Raw genomic sequence first — 20,929 nt, forward strand, 5'->3', positions numbered from 1 at the left:
CCAATTTGGTTTCATCTTTAATAAATAATGATTTTTATGAGATCCGTAGATATCATAAAGGGGTGTGCTTCCTTTTCACCCTGACTGTATCTCTAACAGCTTAATAATTGCACATAGCATGGAAACAGTAAACAATCCTCTGGGTGGTCCGGATAACAAAACACACACACGCACGCACACACACGCGCACACACACACTGTCAGCTGTCACAGCTCAGGCGTCGACACACACAGGCCTGCACGCGTTCGTCTGCATTAAGGTGTGTTAGTGATTGATGGCAAAAACAAAATAAAGCCGAGTCGATCTGTGCGGTCGGCAGATGAGACTAAATGACGGCTGAGAGTCTCTGGAGAGCGCGAGCAGCTGGATCTGAGTGCTGAGCGTTCGGACCTGGAGAGCAGCTGGAGAGGAAAACGCTCCGATTTATGAATCAAAACTTTGGTTTTTACTGACGCAAATAAACTCCTGTTACTGTCTAATAACATGCATACACAACTGTAGTTATGCTGGTGCACATACTGTATGGAAACAGCAGTTATAACTTTACTAATGCAGAGATAAATATATGGAGCTAAACTAGGGCCAAAACGTTTGTTCCAAAAAAAATTATTTTAATCTGAAAAAGAAGTTCAAAATTGATTTTGAGATCAGGTTTCAGTTTTTTCTTTGTTTTTGTTTTCTCTTTTTTAGTTTCAAAGAAAAAAAAAAAAACAACCAAATATAGCGGTTGTATGGAGCTGAATTGGGGCCACAGTACCAAAAAAAATTATTTCAAACTGAAAAAAGGTCCAGGATTTTGAGATCAGGTTTCAAGTGTTTCTTTTCTTTCTTTTGAGTTTCAAACTGATGAAAAACTGACAACCAAACACAGCAAATCTGGAACAAACTTCCAGAAAACTGCAAAACGGCTGAAACACGGAGTGTGTGACTTTAGAGCCCCGCAGCTCAGGCGTAAACAGGTCAAAGTTTCCAAATTATGTCAGTAAAATTCCTTCACTCGTTAGCTGTGTTTCCATTACAAATCTCTGCTACACTGTTAATATTCCCAAATGTAAATGTAAAAAATAAATTAATAAAATAGGAAATGCAATTTGTTTGTTCAAGTCATTAAAAACACAGAGATATGATCCTCAAACTGCTTCCTGTCTTTGCCTTTTTCATGGTTTCCATCAGCAGTAACATCCAGTTGTTGATCATGTGACTCGTAAAATCTAAAAAAAAAAAAGTTTCCATTACATCTTTGTGAAATAAACCGAAACCAATGAGGCCAAAACGCCTCATCCAAAACAAATGAGTTTTTCAAAATTAATGTGTTTCCATTCAGCAAATTTATTTTCAAAAATGATGTGGTCAGTGGAAACACAGCTACTGTAATTAACAGTTTTTGCACTTTTTTTCTTCCCAATGTTTGCTGCTCGTCTTCCAGAAGTAAAAGCTATCATGTTTAATTACGCTGTCCTTCCTTTTAAAACAGGAAACTACAAAAAACTATAAGCTGAAATAACTTCTTTTCAGGTTTTCTACTCCTCTGAATTAGAAATAATTTCATAATATAATAATTTTATTAAACAAATCAGATTTTCCGCAGTGAATAAACACTGCAGAGCAAACATGACCGAAAAATCAAAGTATTTAAACGTTTAAATGTGATTATAAGAGTGAAAAATGGCATGTTTGGAGCTGAACAGCAGCTTTGTGGTGAAGTTCTGCTGGAGAGCCATTACTCCGCAGTCTCTCGACCCGACAGATTAGATCTGGGGTCAAAGGTCAGCATGTTTGAAGAGCCTCTGGAGTGTTTAAAGGGCCATTTCAGCTTGTGGAGGACTGAGCGAGGAAGCTGCTGCTGCACCTGCGGAGGTCTGAGCAGGTGATGAAAACTCGGCCTGCTGCAGCTTATTGACGCTGTTTGCACCCCGTAATTCAAGTCCATCTACATACATTTCCCTCATGCGTGTTTGCATAATGTCTGAGGCATATTTATGCAAATGGCTGCTTTTATGTGCCAGGACTTTAAGTGCACATGTTGGCATCTCAAGACTTTAAAAATGAAGCTTCAGCCATTTTTAATATTTTATTTCTTGTAGCATTAGATGCAAGCTTCGGCCCAGTCAAAGTCACATGACTACGCTCCTTCAGACAGCAGCTATAGGCGGCGAGCGTGGGTGGGACGTACGACCCAGGATGGTGCTTCCACTGCCGCTTTACGGTAAATACACAAACAACAAACAGATGATCTCAACTCCAACAAAGAAACTCGAAGAAACTCTGAACCCGACACGAAGCAGCAGAAGATAAAGCTTCAACACGTTCTCTAACACACAAAATATCACCAAGTATTTTTAATCTAGTTTCTAGTTTAATATACTTGAAATAAGAAAAAACGTTATCACTTACAAATGTTCATCTATAAATCATTAATAACTGTTTATTGTGAGAAGGATGCTAAAAAACTATGTTTGAAAATGTTTACTGTGCAGTGGCAGAATGAAGTGATTAATAACGGTCATCCAGGTTTGAGTTAATATTTCAATTCATTTGAAATTAATAAATAAATCGTCCAGATTTAAAGAAACTCAGTGTTTATTGTATCCTGGAAATGTTGTTCAGGTGACAGAAGGCCGACTTTGTAACCGTCTTTATGTGTTTCTGAAGGTTCAGATTTCAGTCTGATCTCTAGTTTCTCTCTGTAATAACTGAAGCTGTGCGTTGACTCTAGATTATTTCTCTTTAGATTAAAAGATTATAACTTTATATCGGACTATAATTATTGAAATAAAAGAAAGTCCTTTTAATTCAGGCAGTCGATGTATTTAAATAACATCCTGAGCTGATGTGGTTAAAACACATATTCAAACCTGTCAAAATAAAAAATATTAAGACAATAATCTGTCATATCAATGCCGACTAGAGTAAGTATAAAACACCAAAACAAATGGACCGAGTATCGACCCTTGGGGAACTCCATAATTTAAAGAAATCGTTAAGGAAGCTTTTTACAGAACAAAACATTTAAATGGCCAGATGGATGGATGAACACATGAATAATAAGAACACACCAACATTACAAGTCCTGAATTTGAAAATTATTAGAAAACCTTTAAAAATGTTAAAACTGTGTAGGATGAAAATGGCAAGAAAACGAAACTGAAAGAAAATGTTAAATAAGCTCATTTGCTGTAGACAGTAACTAGATATTTTCTTATTACTGAAAATCATATGTAAATATATTTTTAAATTACATAGAAAAGACAGAGGCTTTTAATTTAAAGGTAGAACTGCATTTCTAATTCTCATTTAAACAAATGACTTGCTGTATATTTCTACATGATCTTCTATAATCTGGTAACTTTTTAAAAATGTTTGTCTGTAATCCAGCAGAAATGTTGTATTTTCAGACAGAAATGTAAATAAATTAAGCATAAGATCCTACAGATGAACTGGTGAATCCATAGAAAGGGAGAGTGAAGTGAGGTCACTTAAGAAATGAGGATGTCATCAGGCATACACTGGTAAAGTTCAAAGTTCAGAAGGTTCATAAAGACTGCCTCCAATCAGGAATCAGAAGAGCAAACTGCTGATATAAACACGGATCAGTGAAAACCTCTGCGCCCCGCTCTGCGTTTTATTTTACTCCTGCTCTCTCTCAATCTTTCACTAACAGCCAAGGATGTTGGACCTCAGCCCAGCATGTAAATTAATCCAACAATTTCCATCAGGAGCCATTCAGACTCTGGAGCAGGATAATTTGACAGCAGCCCAGTCGGAAAATGGCCAGAGACGCAGCGACGTTTGATTCATTTAGTATTTCTACTCTCTTTGGGTTGATGTCGTCTCAGACAAAAGCTGCAGCTGGATGGAAGAGGAGGCTGGAAATGGCAGATCAGGACGGAAACGCTACGACTCCGACAGGATGACAAACATTTGGTTCCTTAGACGTTCAGGCTACTTCCTGTTGGGGCCCGACAACAAATCAATATCCATATCGATCGATAATACACCCGATTCAATATTCAACATATAGAACATTCACTGAAATCCAATCCACAACCGCAAGGCATTCTGGGAAATGTAGCTTTCTAGCTAAGCTAAGATGGTGGAATCAACTAACTCATTTGCTCTCTGGTTGCCTAGCAACAAACTCCTGGGCAACAGGCAGTTTAAAGATCCAAACAACAGCTACAAACCTCGTCTGGGTTCGGTTGGAGTGAACTCTGGTTCAGTTCGAATTCATATGTGAACACCAAGCGAACTGGAGACCACATCAAAAGCAGGAAGTGGACTACAGCGCAGGGCATTCTGGGTAAATACAACCACACCAGACACATTAGCTTAGCGCTAGCAGGAGAAATGGCTTGAGAAATCCTCCAACTGCTAAAATCTGAGAGAAAACTTTATCTCACCAAACAATCCCTGTACAACTTATTTACTAAACCGGTGTCAGACGTAACACCATAAGTGTTTTACTGAGCAGATCTAATTTTCCACAATTATCCTCCAGCTTTCATCTCATCTGAAACTCAAACCTTTTGATCTGCAGAAGATCTGATGAATTCATTTCACTTATTCATGAATAATCCGCAGCACCTTGTAGCATAGCATTTTCACCATGTGTGAATCATGGCACTTTGATAAGCCTTAATTATTATATGTTGGTGACAAAAATAAACAGGAATCCACAACATCAGACCGCACATTTCCAACAGCTTGCACTGGAATAAATCTTATGCATTTTCTAAATTGGCGGTCATCAAAGTGGAGCAAACACTTGAAGACTTTCTGTTTAATATTCCAGCAGCAGAATCAAAACGCAGCATCTGTACGTCTTAATTATCAGCAGCACTTTAGCATGAATGCATATGCTCCACGAGAAATGAGCAGAAAACGAGAGCAGATTCAAAACAAAGCTTTCACCAAAGTCCTAATAACACCTGCTGCTAAGATCTGCAAAATATCATCCTTGCATTTAAAATTAATTACAGTTAGTTTGTAAAGTTGGGAATAAGTGGCCAAGTTATGTGAGAAATGTAAAAATATTCCTCACAGATGTTGTTTATGAGGATGATGGACACATCAATCAATGCTTCTCTGTATTTTAAATTTGAATAATTGCACATAAATACATACAGTTATATCAAAACTTTTCTAGAAAAAGAGAAATATACGTATAAATATATATTTTTCTCTTTGTTTATTCATCTTGTCCATCTCAGAAAATCTAATACCTGAACAAACTATGAAATGCTTTTAAATCATCTGGAGGCTAAAACTGGTTTTAACTGGACGTATTGAAGTGAGATGTTAATAATTTAATACATTTGGACAAACTGATTACAGATTATTTAATTTTCCTTTGGGATCAATACAATATTTTTGAATTTGAATACATTTCAATAGAATGCGCTGAAGTATGGCGTAAATTCAGGAGCAGAATCCTGTTATAACAAAGTTATAACAAAGTTATAACAAAGTTATAACAAAGTATACAACTCGTTAAAACGAGAATGTTTCTCAAAACAAAACTTTAAACTGTTTAAAACAAGAAACTATCATTACAGTGAGATAAACTTAAGATGAAAAAATAAAACTGGATGGAATTTAAAAACTGAATCGTTTGGAATGAACTGGAAAAAACGAGGTCAGAATTTGATTCTGTTTGTTGAAAGTGGAGCAAATATTTTTACTTTAGCAGATTAAAATATAATAGAAACAAATTTAATTCAAACTAAACATGACAAAAATGATTTGAACGGCTGTTAATGAATTAATTTTCGTTCATTGGGAGAAAATTAACGAGTGAAATCCAAGTTTAAAACAAATGATCTAAAACTAAAGAGCTTTAATTTTATTTGAATGAATTTGGTCTTAGCTTCTTCACTCTAAAGTAAATCTAACGACAGCAAATGTTGATTTTTCAGCACCTTTACGTTGTTTTCTAACAGGTTCTGATGAAGAAGCTTCTTAAAAGCTGCAGCGTGACTCTGAGGTGGTTTGTTGCCATTCAGGACAAAGTTGAAGTGATGAACGCCCGTCATCTTCCCCAGATCGCTCTTCAGTTTTTGCTCCAGTTGAGACGTTTTCACCCACAGCGAAGCAGCAACAGAGGCCGCCTTCTCGCCCGCTGAGCGCCGATAAAAGACACATTTAAAGTCTCACTGACCTGATGGCAGTGTGGGTTGGACTCCCTGCCGTACGGGTAAGAACTCCTCTCCGATTTACCTGCATGAGAAAAACACAACACAGTTTATAGTCATTCATTTCACACTCCGTTTCATTTCTCTCTGCTGTGTCGAAAGAGGTGAAACTTACATTAGAAATCAAACATTTACTAATTTAATCTTCTTATAAACAGAAAAAATCGTGGACATTCGTACGAGCAAATACTTGAGACGGCCTCTAAAAATGCTTAATGTGACTCATTTTAGTTGTTTCAACACAAAATATACCTAAATAAGCTTTAATACGCAGTGGAAACCGTCTCGGTGGTTCAGCCAATCAGCACCAAGGAAGACAAACGGCGCTCCTGGATTGGCTGGTTTGCAAACGCTAGCTAGCATTGAGCCGAGCTATCTCAGCTTCCCAAACTGGATTTTCTTTTAAATATTTTAGATCTATGATGAGATCTGCAAATAGACGGATATTCTGCAAATTATTAGAAGAAACATTTACAGATTCTGAACCGCGAATAGGCGAGAATTTCCATTACAGTCCTGAACTTCCATGACTGGATCAAACTTAAATAACGTTACAGAGTACGTTTCTGTGAAATGGTACTTTTAAGGGTTTAAAGTTTACATCAATGAACAAAGAAATTCCCCAAACTTTATGATTATCTTCCTGGAACCTACAGATTAACTTTCCTAAAACTTACAAGTTACTTTCTAGAACTTCTGGATGAATTTCAGAAACTTCCTGGTTATATTATGTTGTAACCTGGAGCCGTACTTTAAAGAACAAACACGATACTTGCTGGAACTTACAGGGAACTCTCCAGAATATAGATACTATTTCTCATGGATTAACTCTTAATTACCTTTCTGAAACTTAAAGATTCCTGACAGGAACTTGGGAAGTATTTTTCCTCAAACTTGCAGGTTGATTTCCTGAATCATAGGTTGTATTTCAAACACTAATTTTACAGAATATATTTGGTACTTCACAGAATTTACAGGGACCAGAAACTAAAGTTACCTTCCTTGGACTTACTATTTTTATTTAACTTTCATCTTCCTCTCAGGACTTTCTGGAACTACGATAAAACTGGGCGGAATAACTCAGTGAAAACCTGGTATTTTATGGAACATGCAGCTTGTTTAACAAACTTTATGAGTTACTTTCCCAACTTTATAAGGTCATTTTCCAGGTACACTAACAAGCATGAATTTACAGGTTAGTTTCTAAACGTCACTTGTCAAAACGTCGAGTGGTCAATGATGGAGTAAAATATCTATAAAATGTTTAGTTTTTGACTTCAAGTTGTTGTTTCACCAGTTATTTTCCCAATTCTGTGATTTCTGTACTACTTTCTGAAACCTTCATTTCTAAAATGTACAAAACTTTCTGCCATTTTCTAGAAAGTAAATTCTTTCCCAGTACATTCCAGGTTCTTTTCACCAAACTTGAAGATTTGTTTTCAGGAAACAAAGAGATAAATATGTTTTAATTTAAAACTTTCTTCTTGGGAATCTCTGAGCCTCGGTGAAACTTAAAGGTTAATTTTCTGGAGCATGCATCATCTAAACTTTCTCTTATAAAAATAGACAGTGCAGTTTAATAATGAAGCAGTGTGTGTGTTAATGGGTTTGTTTTCCCAGCGACATAAGAACAGAATAAAGTAATCCCGCTGCACCAGCTTTCAGAAGTTATTACAGTCAAAGCCAGTTCTGATCAGAGCGTCCATGTTTCCCTGATCTCACAGAAAAATTAAAAACACACATCTGCTCTGCCTGGAAAGCGTAGATCCACGCAGAAAGCAAAGACAGTTTCCTTTTGGGTTTGCACCAAACATCGACGCCATTTTGGACCCTCTGACTTCATCTGCTCTGTTGAATAAAGCGAGGACTATAAAACACATCTTCAACTTTGAAGCCTTTTTGGTATCCATAATACCACTGTTTCTTCTTCTCTGAGCCTCACTGGACAAACATTTGTCTTCTGAGACTCATTAGCGCGTCGGCTAAGCAACCGTCACAAACCAAACCCAGAAAATAGCCAACCCTCGAAGAATACGCACAACTGAGACGTTCTGTTTCCTTCACTCCACTTAAGAGCTTCAGCTTTTCCACTTGAGGTTTCACATTCCTTAAAACCTCAGCTGATAAGAAGAGTTAGAGACAATAAATCAGGGAAGTCAAACTCATATCCAGATGATGGATGTCCTTAAAGGGCCGGCTGCTGTAAAATGTATCGATAAAAACCAGTAAAATGTGAATAAATAGTCGCCTCTGCACCCGATGAGTACTTCTTAATGTTAATACTGAACATCATTAATTGGTAATTTGGCAGAATATGTATGAAAACTGTGGAAGAAGAAAAAAAATGTAATCAAAAGTCAAAATTCTGAGAAAAAAGTCAGAATTTCAGATTTTTTTTCTTTAATCTTCTCCCGTTGAAAACTCATTTCATTTGATTGATCAAATATTATTAAAGCATAAGACGGTTATTTTCCAGGTTATATTTACGTGTCCCTCTGGGCCACATGAAGCTTTACAGCGGGCCGGATTTGGTCCGCGGGCCTCGAGTTTGACGTGTGCAGTAGATGAACAGAGCTAGGCGCCATTTTTGGTTCAACTCCATACGTTGTGTTCTGGACCGTTTGTGGAGGCAAACGGCCCAGAGAGGAAACGCAGGGATCCCTCCCACGTGACAAACGGTGGAATTCAAATCGTTGATTCATGACGGTTTTGGTCGTCTTATTATATCCCGACCAGAACCAAACCCCAGTGGGACTGCAGAGGACTTCACTCCTGGAAAACATGGAGTCTTGTGGGTTTTTGTGGCCTTTTAAATCATGAAATTGGGTTAGCTTTCTGTTTTACAATGCTACACTGCAAAAACGGAAACTCTTACCAAGTGTTTTTATTGCAAATATATTAGCATACTTGAAATAAGACAAAACTAACTTAAAAGTCATTTTTTAGCAAGATATAGGAGCTTGTTTTAATTAATATTGATTTTTAAAAAGTGCTGGTCTCTGTGGCAGGTTCTTTAATTTCTAATAAAAAGTTTCCCCATAAGTGAAATAATATCCCAGTGGAAAATGTTGTTTCCTTATTCCAGTTGGGGGCCGAAAAAAAGTCAGTCTGAGGGCAACAAATGGCCCCCGAGCCGCACTTTGGAAACACTGATTTCTCTTTTCTATATTTTCTTTTGTTGTTTGTTCCAGCATCTCAGTTTAATTCAACTCAGTCTTTTTTACAGGGATGAGACATAAAAACATGATTACATTGAGACCTTTGCAGACGATGTGCAGCTGATCCACGTTTCATCGCTGCGCCGAACATCTTTGGTGCGATTAAAATCAGACGTCCAGAACCTTTAGAAGCAGGCCAGAGCTTGATGAGCGTGTGACGAGAGGAACTTTTATTTTTAAACCCCAAACCGAACGAACGCGTCGCTGTGAAAAAGGTGTCTGATGAATTCAGAAAACGCACCGGCTGCCGTTGTGTGTAGACAACAAAGCTAATTTCCTCTGCGGCTCCTGAACAGGCTTCCCCTCCTCTCGGAGCCGGGACCGCTTCGATTACTATTTTTACCACGCAGACCTTCTTTTTGGATAAAAAAACCTTAAATCTGCAGCCAGTCTAAATATCAAACCGCAGTTAGTGTGTAATTACGTTCTGCTGTCGGTGCGGATGAAATGGATGAAGCGTGTTGCAGGGCTGGAATCAGGCGTGTATAGACCAGCGCTGAATGCATGCCAACATGGTAGTCGATGCAGAAGAGGTTGATAATTACAGGCGTATAGAGTAGGAATGTGGTCGACCGTGTGTGTGTGTGTGTGTGTGTGTGTGTGTGTGTGTGTGTGTGTGTGTGTGTGTGTGCGTGTGTGTGTGTGTGTGTGTGTGTGTGTGTGTGTGTCCAATACACAGGCCTCGGATTCAGCTACAACCGATGCCAGCTGGACCGGTTTGGCACGTACACAAAGACACCCCCACACACACAAAGTACAGGAAATTACCGCCACAGATGTGCGCTTTCCCTCTCACACACATGTAAATATGTAGAATACACTACGTATTTATATTTATACCTTACTGGAGCTCCTCCATTCACACACACACACACACACACACACACATGCAGCAATGCTGGAGTACGTTTACCAAAAACCCGGAGCCAACAGTCCCCCAACGGTTGTGTCCAAAAACATGAACCAAGGCAGCAAAAATGTAAAAAATATAATAATTTAATTGAAATAGATCATGTTAGATTGACACATATCTATATAATCTCTCTATATATTTTCATTTATGTGTAAATATACAAAGCACTGTTTCATTAAAATGAACCACAGCAGTTAAAAATGTAAAAATATCTATTTAATTTAAATAAATTGTTAGATTGATATACATAAATCTATATATGTAGATATGTATCTATATACATATAACCAAACCATTGGTTCATTAAAATGAAACACAGCAGTTAAAAATGTTAAAAAATATGCATCTATTTAATTCAAATAAAGATACACACACAACAAAAGCTTTGGTTCAAATGAACCGAAGCCATTAAAAGTGTAAACATATAATTGTAATAAATCATTTTAGATAAAAAAAAAAACTATATTTCTGGTACTGAAAATTTTGATTTTAATACCTTTTCATTGAGATTTCATTGTAAATGTTGCTAATGTTTACAAAAAACACCTGCAGTGAAGACAGGAACCATTAAACGTCTGAGCTGGTGTTCCTGGAGGAGTGGAGGCCCGGTCCAGGCTGGACGGCCGGTTCTGGCAGCGGCTCCATCCCGTCTGGCACAGCCGCCTTAAATAAAAACAGCCATCGCCGAGCAGCGCTGCGTTTATGTAAAAATACCTGGAGTACACATGTGCAGGCGGCGAAAACACCCAGGGGAAACCACAAACACATCGTCTGAGCAGGAGATGCACCGATCCGTCTGGGATTCTCCAAGCGCCATAAAAATATGTTTTTATTGTTTTTATTTCATTTGAGAAGATTTTTTTATCTGGTCCTGGAAGCAGACTGCCTCTTTTACACGAAGAGTCACGAAGACGAGCGCCAGCGAAGCTGTCAGCTCGCTGCTGCATCAGGGAGTCGTTTTACACGTTCATCTGCGGTCATCATGAAATGACTGCATTATTTTCTAAACATTTACATTTTTTACATGAAAACAAAATCAAATCCTCCGTTAAAGAGAAAATCCACTAAATCCACAAAAGGAGCTTTTAAATTTTATCAAAACATTTTTAAATCAAGATGTTTTAAATAAATTCAGCCACGGCTCTTTATTTCCACCGTCCATCGTCTCCTCGGGCCGAGCGCACAAACAAAAATGCTCGGTATTTTAATTTGGCTGTGGAAGAAAGAGCGGAGGGGGCAGGACCCGAGCGGTCGGCCAGAACCCCGTCCTCTGGAGGGGGACGTTTCTGAAAACATACGTGTTTCCTACCTTCAGAGGATTTTTACCTCAAAATGAATCATGGAGGGGAAGCAGAAGGAGAATCTATACAGAGCAAATCTTAGCTGAACGGTTTTAAAGTGGAATATTGGTTTTCAGGGAGCCACTGAAAACATGACTGATGCTGGAGAACCTTCATCATTACTTTGTAAATTAGTTTCCATTTCTCAGGAAATATTTCTGTCTGCAGAAATGGAAAACCGTATTTTAACAAAAGATTTAAATTAAAATGTTTTAACATCCTCCGTGTACGGGAGCCATGTTGACATTAGTCGAGCATTTTTCTGATTCAAGTCACAGATTTCCTCAAATTGTTTCAGGTTTCCCAGAGCAGATGCCAGGGTCAAAGGTCACACAACAACTTCCTGTCAGAGGTTTTTTTTTAAGAATTTCAAATTAAAGGTCACAGAAAACATAGTGGTCTTCCTCATCTGTATCAGCGCCCCTCCCCCACCTGTTGCTAGCTGAAACAAAGCCGCCACACTTTTTCTCCATCACAGGAAAAACTAATTGGCTGGTTTAGATTTTTCTACTCAAACTTGTTATGTTTGCTACTCTATTAACAGAATAATATAAAATATTATAATATTTTTAAACATTTTCCACTATAAACACCTGAAAACTGAAATTATATTTAATGTAATAATGTGTCTTATCGTATTAAATTTACACCTTCATGTGGATTTTGTCAGTGAAAATCAAAACCAGTAAATGTTACAAATTACTATAATAATGAAAATGCCACGTTATTTCAGCAGCAGTCTGAATAATGGTCAGCAGTTTGATGATGTCACACATTTTTGTCTTGTTGAATCTCAAACTGAACCAAAACCAAAATGATTAATCTCTCAGGATTATTCAGATTGATTCAGATGAAGGAAGTGGTTTTGTTTGGTCTGGACCCAAAGCGGACTTTTCCGTTAGTGCGGTTTGTTTTCACACTGTGCTTCGTGGAAGTGAACTAAACCTTGTAAATGAAACCATCAGTGACACACCCAGAAAACAAACATTTTCTAAAGTAGAAGACACTTCAAAGTTTGTTTTAAAATCACGTAATAATTTTAGAAAAGCTTCTTTTTGCCTGGACACACAACGTGCTGCCATGTTGAGCAGAAAAAGGCGGATCAATGACGACACACAGCAGCAGCGTTAGCAACACTAACGTCAACCAGAGTGTTTTCAGGGCAGAAACAGATTTGAAACGTATAGAAATCAATTCTCACAGATGAAGCTTTCTTTTGTAAATAGAAATGATAAGTATGAAGGTCAGTCTGCCTGAGAAATCACCACAAACTGGACATAAATTTACTGAAAACTGACATCATGTCCATCAACAAATACAACCATTCTGGTCTTCAAGGCTGAATCCAATTTGCTGAGCTTAGGTTTAGGTTAGGTCTAGGTTTAATGTAACGTCCTTTAAAATAACAGAAAGAGTGACATGGTTGGTTATTTAAAATGTTTTTAAGTTGTATAGAACTATAAGCATTAAACGAACACCAAACATTGCAGTCCAGTGAATAGAAATGTTTGACCTGGGTGACTTTGGGAATTTAAGAGAAAGCCTCGAAGTCCCAAAAGGAAAACATTAGGCTCCATGAATTCTCAAAAGTCAAACTTTAAAGATTGGCATTTCCCCTGCTAACCCCGAGTGACGTTCTCCCCAGACGGGCGGCCCAAAGAGGCTCAGTGACGGGCGACTAAGAGACGGAGCGGCCCAGTCGGCCGGCCGCAGATACCCAACCAGCAGGAGGGGCTTTTTTCAAGCCACTCTGCTATATAAAGCCCATAGAGAAGTCGGTGAGCCAGGAGGACCAAATCCCTGCTAATCCACAGCGCAGAGAGACAGAGGAAACACAAATCAGCTCCATTACAAGCTGAGCGCTAACAGGAAGCAGGAAGCTCAGCTGGGCTATTAGATATCATGACACCGCTTCCTAACAGACCAAATTAACTCTGGATTTGGTCAAGTTTGGATGCTTTTCCAAATTCCAGCAATATAATCTTACATTAAAACTGGAGCTGATTTATGTCAGATTGACTGGAAACATTCTGGTCATCTGCTCACATAGTGGTGGAAAAACTGTGTCTAATCCCAGCCAAGGTTGTTATTGTTAACTAAAACTAACAAAATAAGAAAAACGGAAATGGAGACAACATTTTACCTGAAATAAATAAAAACTGTAATTAATGGGGAAAAACTGTAACAAACCAGAACTACAGACACATTGCAATGTGAGACGCTGCCCCCAAAAGCTGCTAGCTAACGACGACTAGCATTGGTTTTAGCAGTCAAACTGTCAATATAATGCGCTAAATATGAAATGAATGCATGACATATGAAAGAAAAAGGGACACTGTGCTTCGTCAACACGATGACGACGAGATAACAAAGTGAGGAAAAAGTTTTAATTAGAAATATAGTGAGGGAGAAGGAAGTAGCTCAGGTACGCTAGCTTCACTTTGACAATCAAATTAACCAAATTTTAAATAAAAAAACTCAAACATGTCTCAAGCTGGTTTAATTTACATTTTAAAAATATCTGAGATTCCAGGATTTATAAACCTGAACTTGAACACACACAGACTGGTGATTAGTGATTAGCAGTTGGTTTTCTTTTTTTGTCTGAAATTATGCCAAGTTTAAAAGGTCAGTGAAATTATTTAACATTTCCTTTGGAGTTTTTTAATTAGCTGGTTCATTGGCAGGTGCTGCAGCGTCAAAAGGTCAGCAGGAACACAAAGCCGAGCGAGAAGACGCCGGATTCCTGTTGATCCAACAGCAGGAACCGTTAACAGGTCCACCAGCCAGCAGAAACACGCCTCCATTCTCTTTATGGATATAAACATGTGGGTTCTGATGACTTGATCAGTTGGATTTCATCTGACCAGGGGAAAACGAACGCTCCTTATCTTCCTATGTCCCATACAAACATTGTTTTAATTTAATTTCACTGGGCCAACGGAGAGCATCTGGGTTCCTCATGGAGAATCCGAACAGCGTTTCTGGGTCACCCGTCTGCATTCAATGATGAGTTTGTTAAAAGCAGACATATGTGAAGCTATAAATATCAGAAACTCTCAGGACTGCATGTGTTTTTCTATGGGTTCAAAACCAATAACCAACACGTTTACGGCTCTTCCAGGAACAACAGAGTTGTGTCTATTTGCCAAACTATAAATCCAAACTTTTTAATCAGTTTCTGAACTTATGCATTGTTCCAAGTTTGGGCCGTTTGATCATGTTTCATAAACTGGTAATGAAAACAAAAGTAAAGCTGCTCTACTATTGTCCTTTATCCTTTTAAAATACAATTTCACTTGAAAGTTTGTGTTAAATGTTGAAAAATGGTGTAAAAATGTTTTGTATTTCTAGCCAGGAACGTCGTTCTGCAGTTAGTAACTGCAGGGGGCGCTGTTTTGTTCAGTACACACAATTTTTTACATGAAAAAATACAGATAATTGACATTACTTAAAATAAACGCACATCTGAAATTCTGATAAATGTTAGTTGGATGAGGATGTCGGCTGGTATTGTGACGTTGGTCCCAAACCAAACGTTAAATATTCGTCCTTTCTGTGACATCATGGGCAAAAACTCGGCCAAAACCATTTGAACCACAGCGGCAGCATGAAAATGAAGTAGAAATTAACATTCATACTCATCCAGTTTTGACCGTAAAAACAGAAAAATTCACGTTTTAGTTGTATGGAAAATGTAATTACTTTTTTAATTACTGGTTTTCTAAGAAAAAACAATAAAACATGCAGACAGTTGAGCTGAATTTTTACAGATAAAAGTTAATTTAAAACAAGTTTTCCACATTTTAGTAACAATAAACACAAACTTCCAGCCTCCATCTTTGTTTCTTGAAGTTTTGGAGGGTAATTAAGCCTTTAGGAAGCGTCTCCTGTTTTTCATTTGGTAATGTTCATAGTAATGCAGGACCAGCTGTATTGTTTCTGGATTCACTTAAAGTGTTTGGTTTAATTAGAATTCTGCCTTGATTTGAATGTTTTGTGTTTTCCTGATGCAGGTGTTCTCCAGCCAAACCGGCCATATTCTTCTGCCTTTCTCCTCTGCGGTGATTGACTGCGTCCGTCACGTTTGCCAGTGATCGGATCCTGGATCGGTTTCAGGTTTGTCAGATGCCAAAGGAAGAAAACAACAAGATTGTTGTTCAAGTAGTAAATGCCTGAGCTCCATTTTCCCCTGAGTTTAGATGAATCATTAAGTCTTTTCTCTGTGTGAGAGGAAGCATCGGAAGAAATGATATTCTGTGACACCCATATAATGAGTCCATTTTAATAAAATATATGACTAATAGTGCAATTTGATGAGGATGAAGGGATGAGAGGAGAAGGGTTAAACTTCCTCCTGATGCAGCGGGTTGGGGGAGGGTTAGACCGAGCCGACATGAATCATTCTGAGCGATTCAAGCGTTTCCATGACACCACCGGGCACCGGTCCAGAAGTTTCCACAAAGTCTGAGAGGCAGCCACACACACACACACACACCAACAGCATCGACCGCATTTCAGTACGGCGGCCATGTCGCCCCGCGTTTTTACGGGAGATCGCCGTTAATTTAACAGAAGATAGTCGATGAGTAACGTGTTCCTGGCGACATGCACGCCGCCGCCATCACCGCCCCCCCGCTGCCATCCCAGCAGGCAGCGGCTCCTTGGCACCGGAACGACTGAATACATCAAACAACAGATGAATGTATACGAGCGTCGAGAACAACTTGAGACGAGGCATCCATCTCACATCTGTCGCCTTCTACCTGCAGCACAACGTCTCGCTCAAATTCAGACTTTAACATGAATACAACGTTTTATTCTAAGTTCTGGTCAAATTCTGCTCTGTTGTCTGATCCATTATTTCCTGAGCATCAGATCCGACCACATTATTTATTTATGCACTTTCCTGTAAATGAAATGCTTTAGATCTGTGTGTTTAATGTCTGAAGGTAAATGTGTGTTTTACGTTTGATCTGCGTTGAAAAATGATGTGAATTTTGCTCTATTGTTTTATACCTAAAAACCAGGTGAGGTGTTTAAACCAGGTTATTTTTACTCATTCATTTCTGTTTATTTCCTTTTACCGTCAGTAAAACATCAACCACAGCTCCAGATCCTCCATTTCATTTATCTCTAAGTTTAAGCTTCAGTGTAAATGAAACGTTCTGTTTATTTTAATGAACCCGTGTTTATTCAAGTGAGGCTCAACGATAATGTGAAATCTGTTCTATCGTCTGACATCTAAAATAAAAAACAATAAAAACCAATGTGAAGCCAGGATGTTTTTCATTTATTTGTCTAGTTTTTAAATAAGTTCTTCAGATCCAACCTGTTTATCATCACATCCACCTTGTTTTCTGGCTTTAAACCTCCATTGTTACTGACGTTGATTCTGCTTTAATTTCCTGAAGCATTTTATTTACATCCCTGACACAAAACCTAAATATTAAAGCCAACAGGACTTTATTCAGCTCCACGTTCCTCAGTAAAGCCGGACGGATCCCACTTGTTTTCTGTGATTTATTATCATTAATAAATCCACTGAATTTCACGATTTTGCATATTTTAGAACAATAAAATGATCAAAATCAACTATGCACAGCACATTTAACAGCTTAAAGTTAAAATGTGACTCCTTTATGAACTTGTGAGCCTAATATGAGTAAATAAATATTAGATCAAAGTTTAGTTGAAGCTCTAAAATACAGGATGTTCCCATTTTTTGGATCGTGGGTTAAAATGTGTTTTTCTTTGATCTGTGTTTAATATGTAGTAGAAAACATTAAACTGCTTTTTGTTCAGTTTATTTCTCTCCTGTTTCATAGTAAATCTCTGGTCTTCCTTCTGGATCAAAGTTTTCTGGTGTTTTTTCTGCATTAACAAACATTATTGCATATTTTATAACAATATGTTGGTTACAATCTTTATTTTTCGCTGTTTTAATGAGTTTTTCTAAGATGGATAGAAAAACGATTGTAAAAGCTGCCAGTATCCTCTGTGTTTACATCAGTAGTTTAAAATGTTTATTTTAAATATTGAAACATTTCTCTGTTCATGATAATTGTGATGTTTAAGTTTCATTTCTTGGTGAAATCCTGTTTTAAGGTGGATTATTTTAACCTTCACCGTGTTTTTAACACCTTCGTTGATGCAGGTGGTGACATTTTTAATTTCTCTGCATCGTCTTAAATAAGCTGCTTTGGAGGCGGTTGCACATTTTTCAGAGGTCATGATTGTTTTATATGTTTAATCTGAATAAATCCTGTATTAATGTGCTGAATCTGCTGCTTTATAACACTTCAGTACGTTTAGTCAATTAAAAAAGTACAATGTTTTAATAGAAACAGAAGTTGAATCTGTAAATATGAGCCTCCTTCTGCTTTAATCCAGATTTCCATATAAACGGCTGAATGGACCAGATGAAGCACTGCACCAGCTCACATGGTTCACCGTTGATTTGATCCTTTAAAAAGTTGCTCCAACTCGTTTTAATCGTGAATTTTGCTCCAAGTGTTCAAACTTATATTGTTAAATGTAGTGGATTTATTTCTGCTTTATGTTTTATTTATTCTCCAGTGTATTTATTTCTATTCAACAAAAATCTTTGTAGATTTATGTATTTATTTTACGTGTGTAAATGTTTGTTCTGGGGTTTTGTTGTAAATAATTTGGTTTTATTCTAACTGCTGTTTACATTCAGATTCCCATTTGATAACATCTACAGGCACATTAAAGGAAATGTCTCTACTTCATTTTTCCGCTATATTTTCTCCTTCTCCCTTCATAAAGTTGTTCTACATGTGAAAGTTGGTAAAACGTTTCCATCAGTTCATTTTCACAGTGAAGCTTCTCACAATTTATCTGCATTTCTAAATCCAATAAATTCTGTTTTACGGTGCATAGATGCTGCTTTTATATGCTGAACTATGTATTCATATGAGTAAAACACAGTGGTGAAATACTTTTAGGTTTGTTTGAGGGTGTTGATGTTTTAACCTCCAACGACGTGAGGTGAGTAAATTTCCATGAATCGGGTTTTGCTTGTTTTCATCCTCAGTCTTATTGTGTTATATTATCATGAGTTAGTTGTTTTATACAGACTTGGCTACCAAACTGTTTTTCTTAAAGAACCAAATAAAATAATAGCTGATGCTGAGACATTAAGTACAATGAATGCTGTGGCTCTTGTTTTATTAAGAATTTGGTTTTATTCTTCAGGAAACTGACTCACACACTGATCTTGGTAGTTTTACTGAACACATTTCAACTCTGAGAACAAAAGAAAAATCAAAGCTAGAAATCAAATCTCAATGTTTCAAAGATGCATGTGAGTGGAGGTCAGAGGGGCAGAAATGCAGTAGGAACACTGACTGCTGTGTTAAAGATAATAAACCACAAATTTGACTCATTTCTGTCACCAAAGACGAAGCCAAACAAAATCAAAACGAAAAGTGAGATGAACGTTCAGAAGAAAGTTGATGAATTCGCAGCGCGCTGGAGAAGCAGGCAGAGTTCTTTGTTTGTCGGGACTCGGTCCGCGGACAGAATGAAAATTAAGCTTCTGGCACCAGAATTTGCTCCTGGTTGATGTGAATGGACCCCCCTCCCCGATTTACCAAATAACCTTCATTATCTAAAGCTGCCCCCCTTTACCAGCCTCCAGCCTGGCATCGGCCCACAAACACAAACAACAAGGAGGCGACAAACCGGGGCCGCGCCTCAGAGCCGCCGCGCGGCAGGACCTCCCCACAACGTCACAAATACAGCATAAAATAAGAAGAAAAAGTCAGTGAGAAATCAACGTGAATTTATTTATGTGTTGGAATCGAGTTTCAGACGTTCCCCCTTCACGAAGCTTCTGTTCAGCGAAAGCCGGCGACTGGCGGCGAACCGCGTCACGGTGTGTTTTCTGTGTGTCGGGCTCAGACTGAATGCGGCAGCCACTGCAGATTTTTGTTGGCGTGCTGACAATGCTGCGCCGGTGCCAAGCCCCGACGGCGGAAACGACTAAAAGACGCATAAGGCTGGCATTAGAGCCCAAACCTCCTCCCTCCGAGCCCCCTCCCAACGCATCCCTCCTTCTTCTTCTTCTCTTTTCTCGCTTCGTGGCACGGCGTTTACTTTGGTCGAGGTCAGACTCGACTTGGCAAGTTCTGACACCCGTAAATTTGTCAATCTGTCTTTACTTCGATCTGATGTGAGGAGCAGAAAACAGGGCAGCCAAAATAAAATAACGTTTTTAAAAACGGAGTTGATTTGTTTTCGCCTCGTTTCCGTCCAACATCACAGGAAATTCATGTTTCAGGCTGAAGAGCAGAAAACAGGGCAACGCAACGAGAAACGATTTTAAAAACCGAGTTGATGTCATTCCATCACGAAGTTTAACCTGAGCTGGTGGAAAATCACCTTTCAGGTTTTAATCTGGTCTGAGGAGCAGAAAACAGGGCAACAACATAACATTTCATAAAAATGCTTTTGAAAGTGTTCATTTGTTTTTCGCCTTGTTTTCAGTCTTGGAAAACAGGGAACTGTAAACTAAAAAAAGCATTTTAAAAACGTTTTAAAAACGTTTTAAAAACGTTTTAGAAACGTTTTAAAAACATTTTAAAAACGTTTTAAAAACATTTTAAAAATGTTTTTAAAATGTTGAGTTTATATAATTAGCTTTTTGTCTTTTATATCCAGTCTAACTTCACTGAAAATTCACATTTCAATCTGATCTGCGGAGCAGAAACAAATAAAAATGTTTTTTAAAACATGGAGTCGATGCGGTTTATTTTTCGTTTTCAGCTTCCCTGGGTTTATAATTTTGCCACCATCGCTGCCGTCTTTGTCTGGAGGATTTCGGGCAGCACTTCCTCAAATACCTTGGACAAAATAAGCATCTGGAGTTACATCCATGAGGCACCGAGCCCATGTTCCTCCTAAAACCTAAAACAAATGAAGAAAACACCCTAATTATGCTCCAAAGACAATAAAACAAAGCAAAATGGGAGGAAAAAATCCCTGTAAAACATTCAGGATTACCTACAAGTCAAAGCCTGGTTCTGTGTTTGGAGTCCATTATTGATGGAACAATGTTTAGCTGCGCGGTAAACAAAGCGCGCTCCAGTTGTAGCTGTAAATTGTGTTATTGTTCAGCAGACAGATGACGGCTGCTAATGTCGAACTGAGAGGATCTGAGAGGTGGATTTAACACGTTTCCTCTCGTTTCGGGTTGAGACGGCAGATAAAGAAAGAGGTAGCTTCCAGAGAAAAGGTGT

At 38.2% G+C, this 20,929-nt stretch overlaps 1 protein-coding gene across 5 annotated transcripts in view; it reads right to left on the bottom strand.

The window, feature by feature from the left end:
- tcf4 (transcription factor 4) overlaps positions 1 to 20,929 on the bottom strand; it is a 181,018-nt gene that overhangs the window by 91,085 nt on the left and 69,004 nt on the right. For all 5 annotated transcript variants that reach the window (XM_088011215.1, XM_088011217.1, XM_088011216.1 and 2 more), the window contains one exon: positions 6,159 to 6,217. In XM_088011215.1, coding sequence (XP_087867341.1) covers positions 6,159 to 6,217 — 59 coding nt within the window. The remainder of the gene's footprint in view (positions 1 to 6,158; positions 6,218 to 20,929) is intronic.

This window comes from Poecilia mexicana, unplaced genomic scaffold (genome assembly GCF_051168715.1).
Source record: "Poecilia mexicana isolate PSO_F unplaced genomic scaffold, ASM5116871v1 scaffold_12, whole genome shotgun sequence".
In the NCBI taxonomy this organism is placed as follows: domain Eukaryota; kingdom Metazoa; phylum Chordata; class Actinopteri; order Cyprinodontiformes; family Poeciliidae; genus Poecilia; species Poecilia mexicana.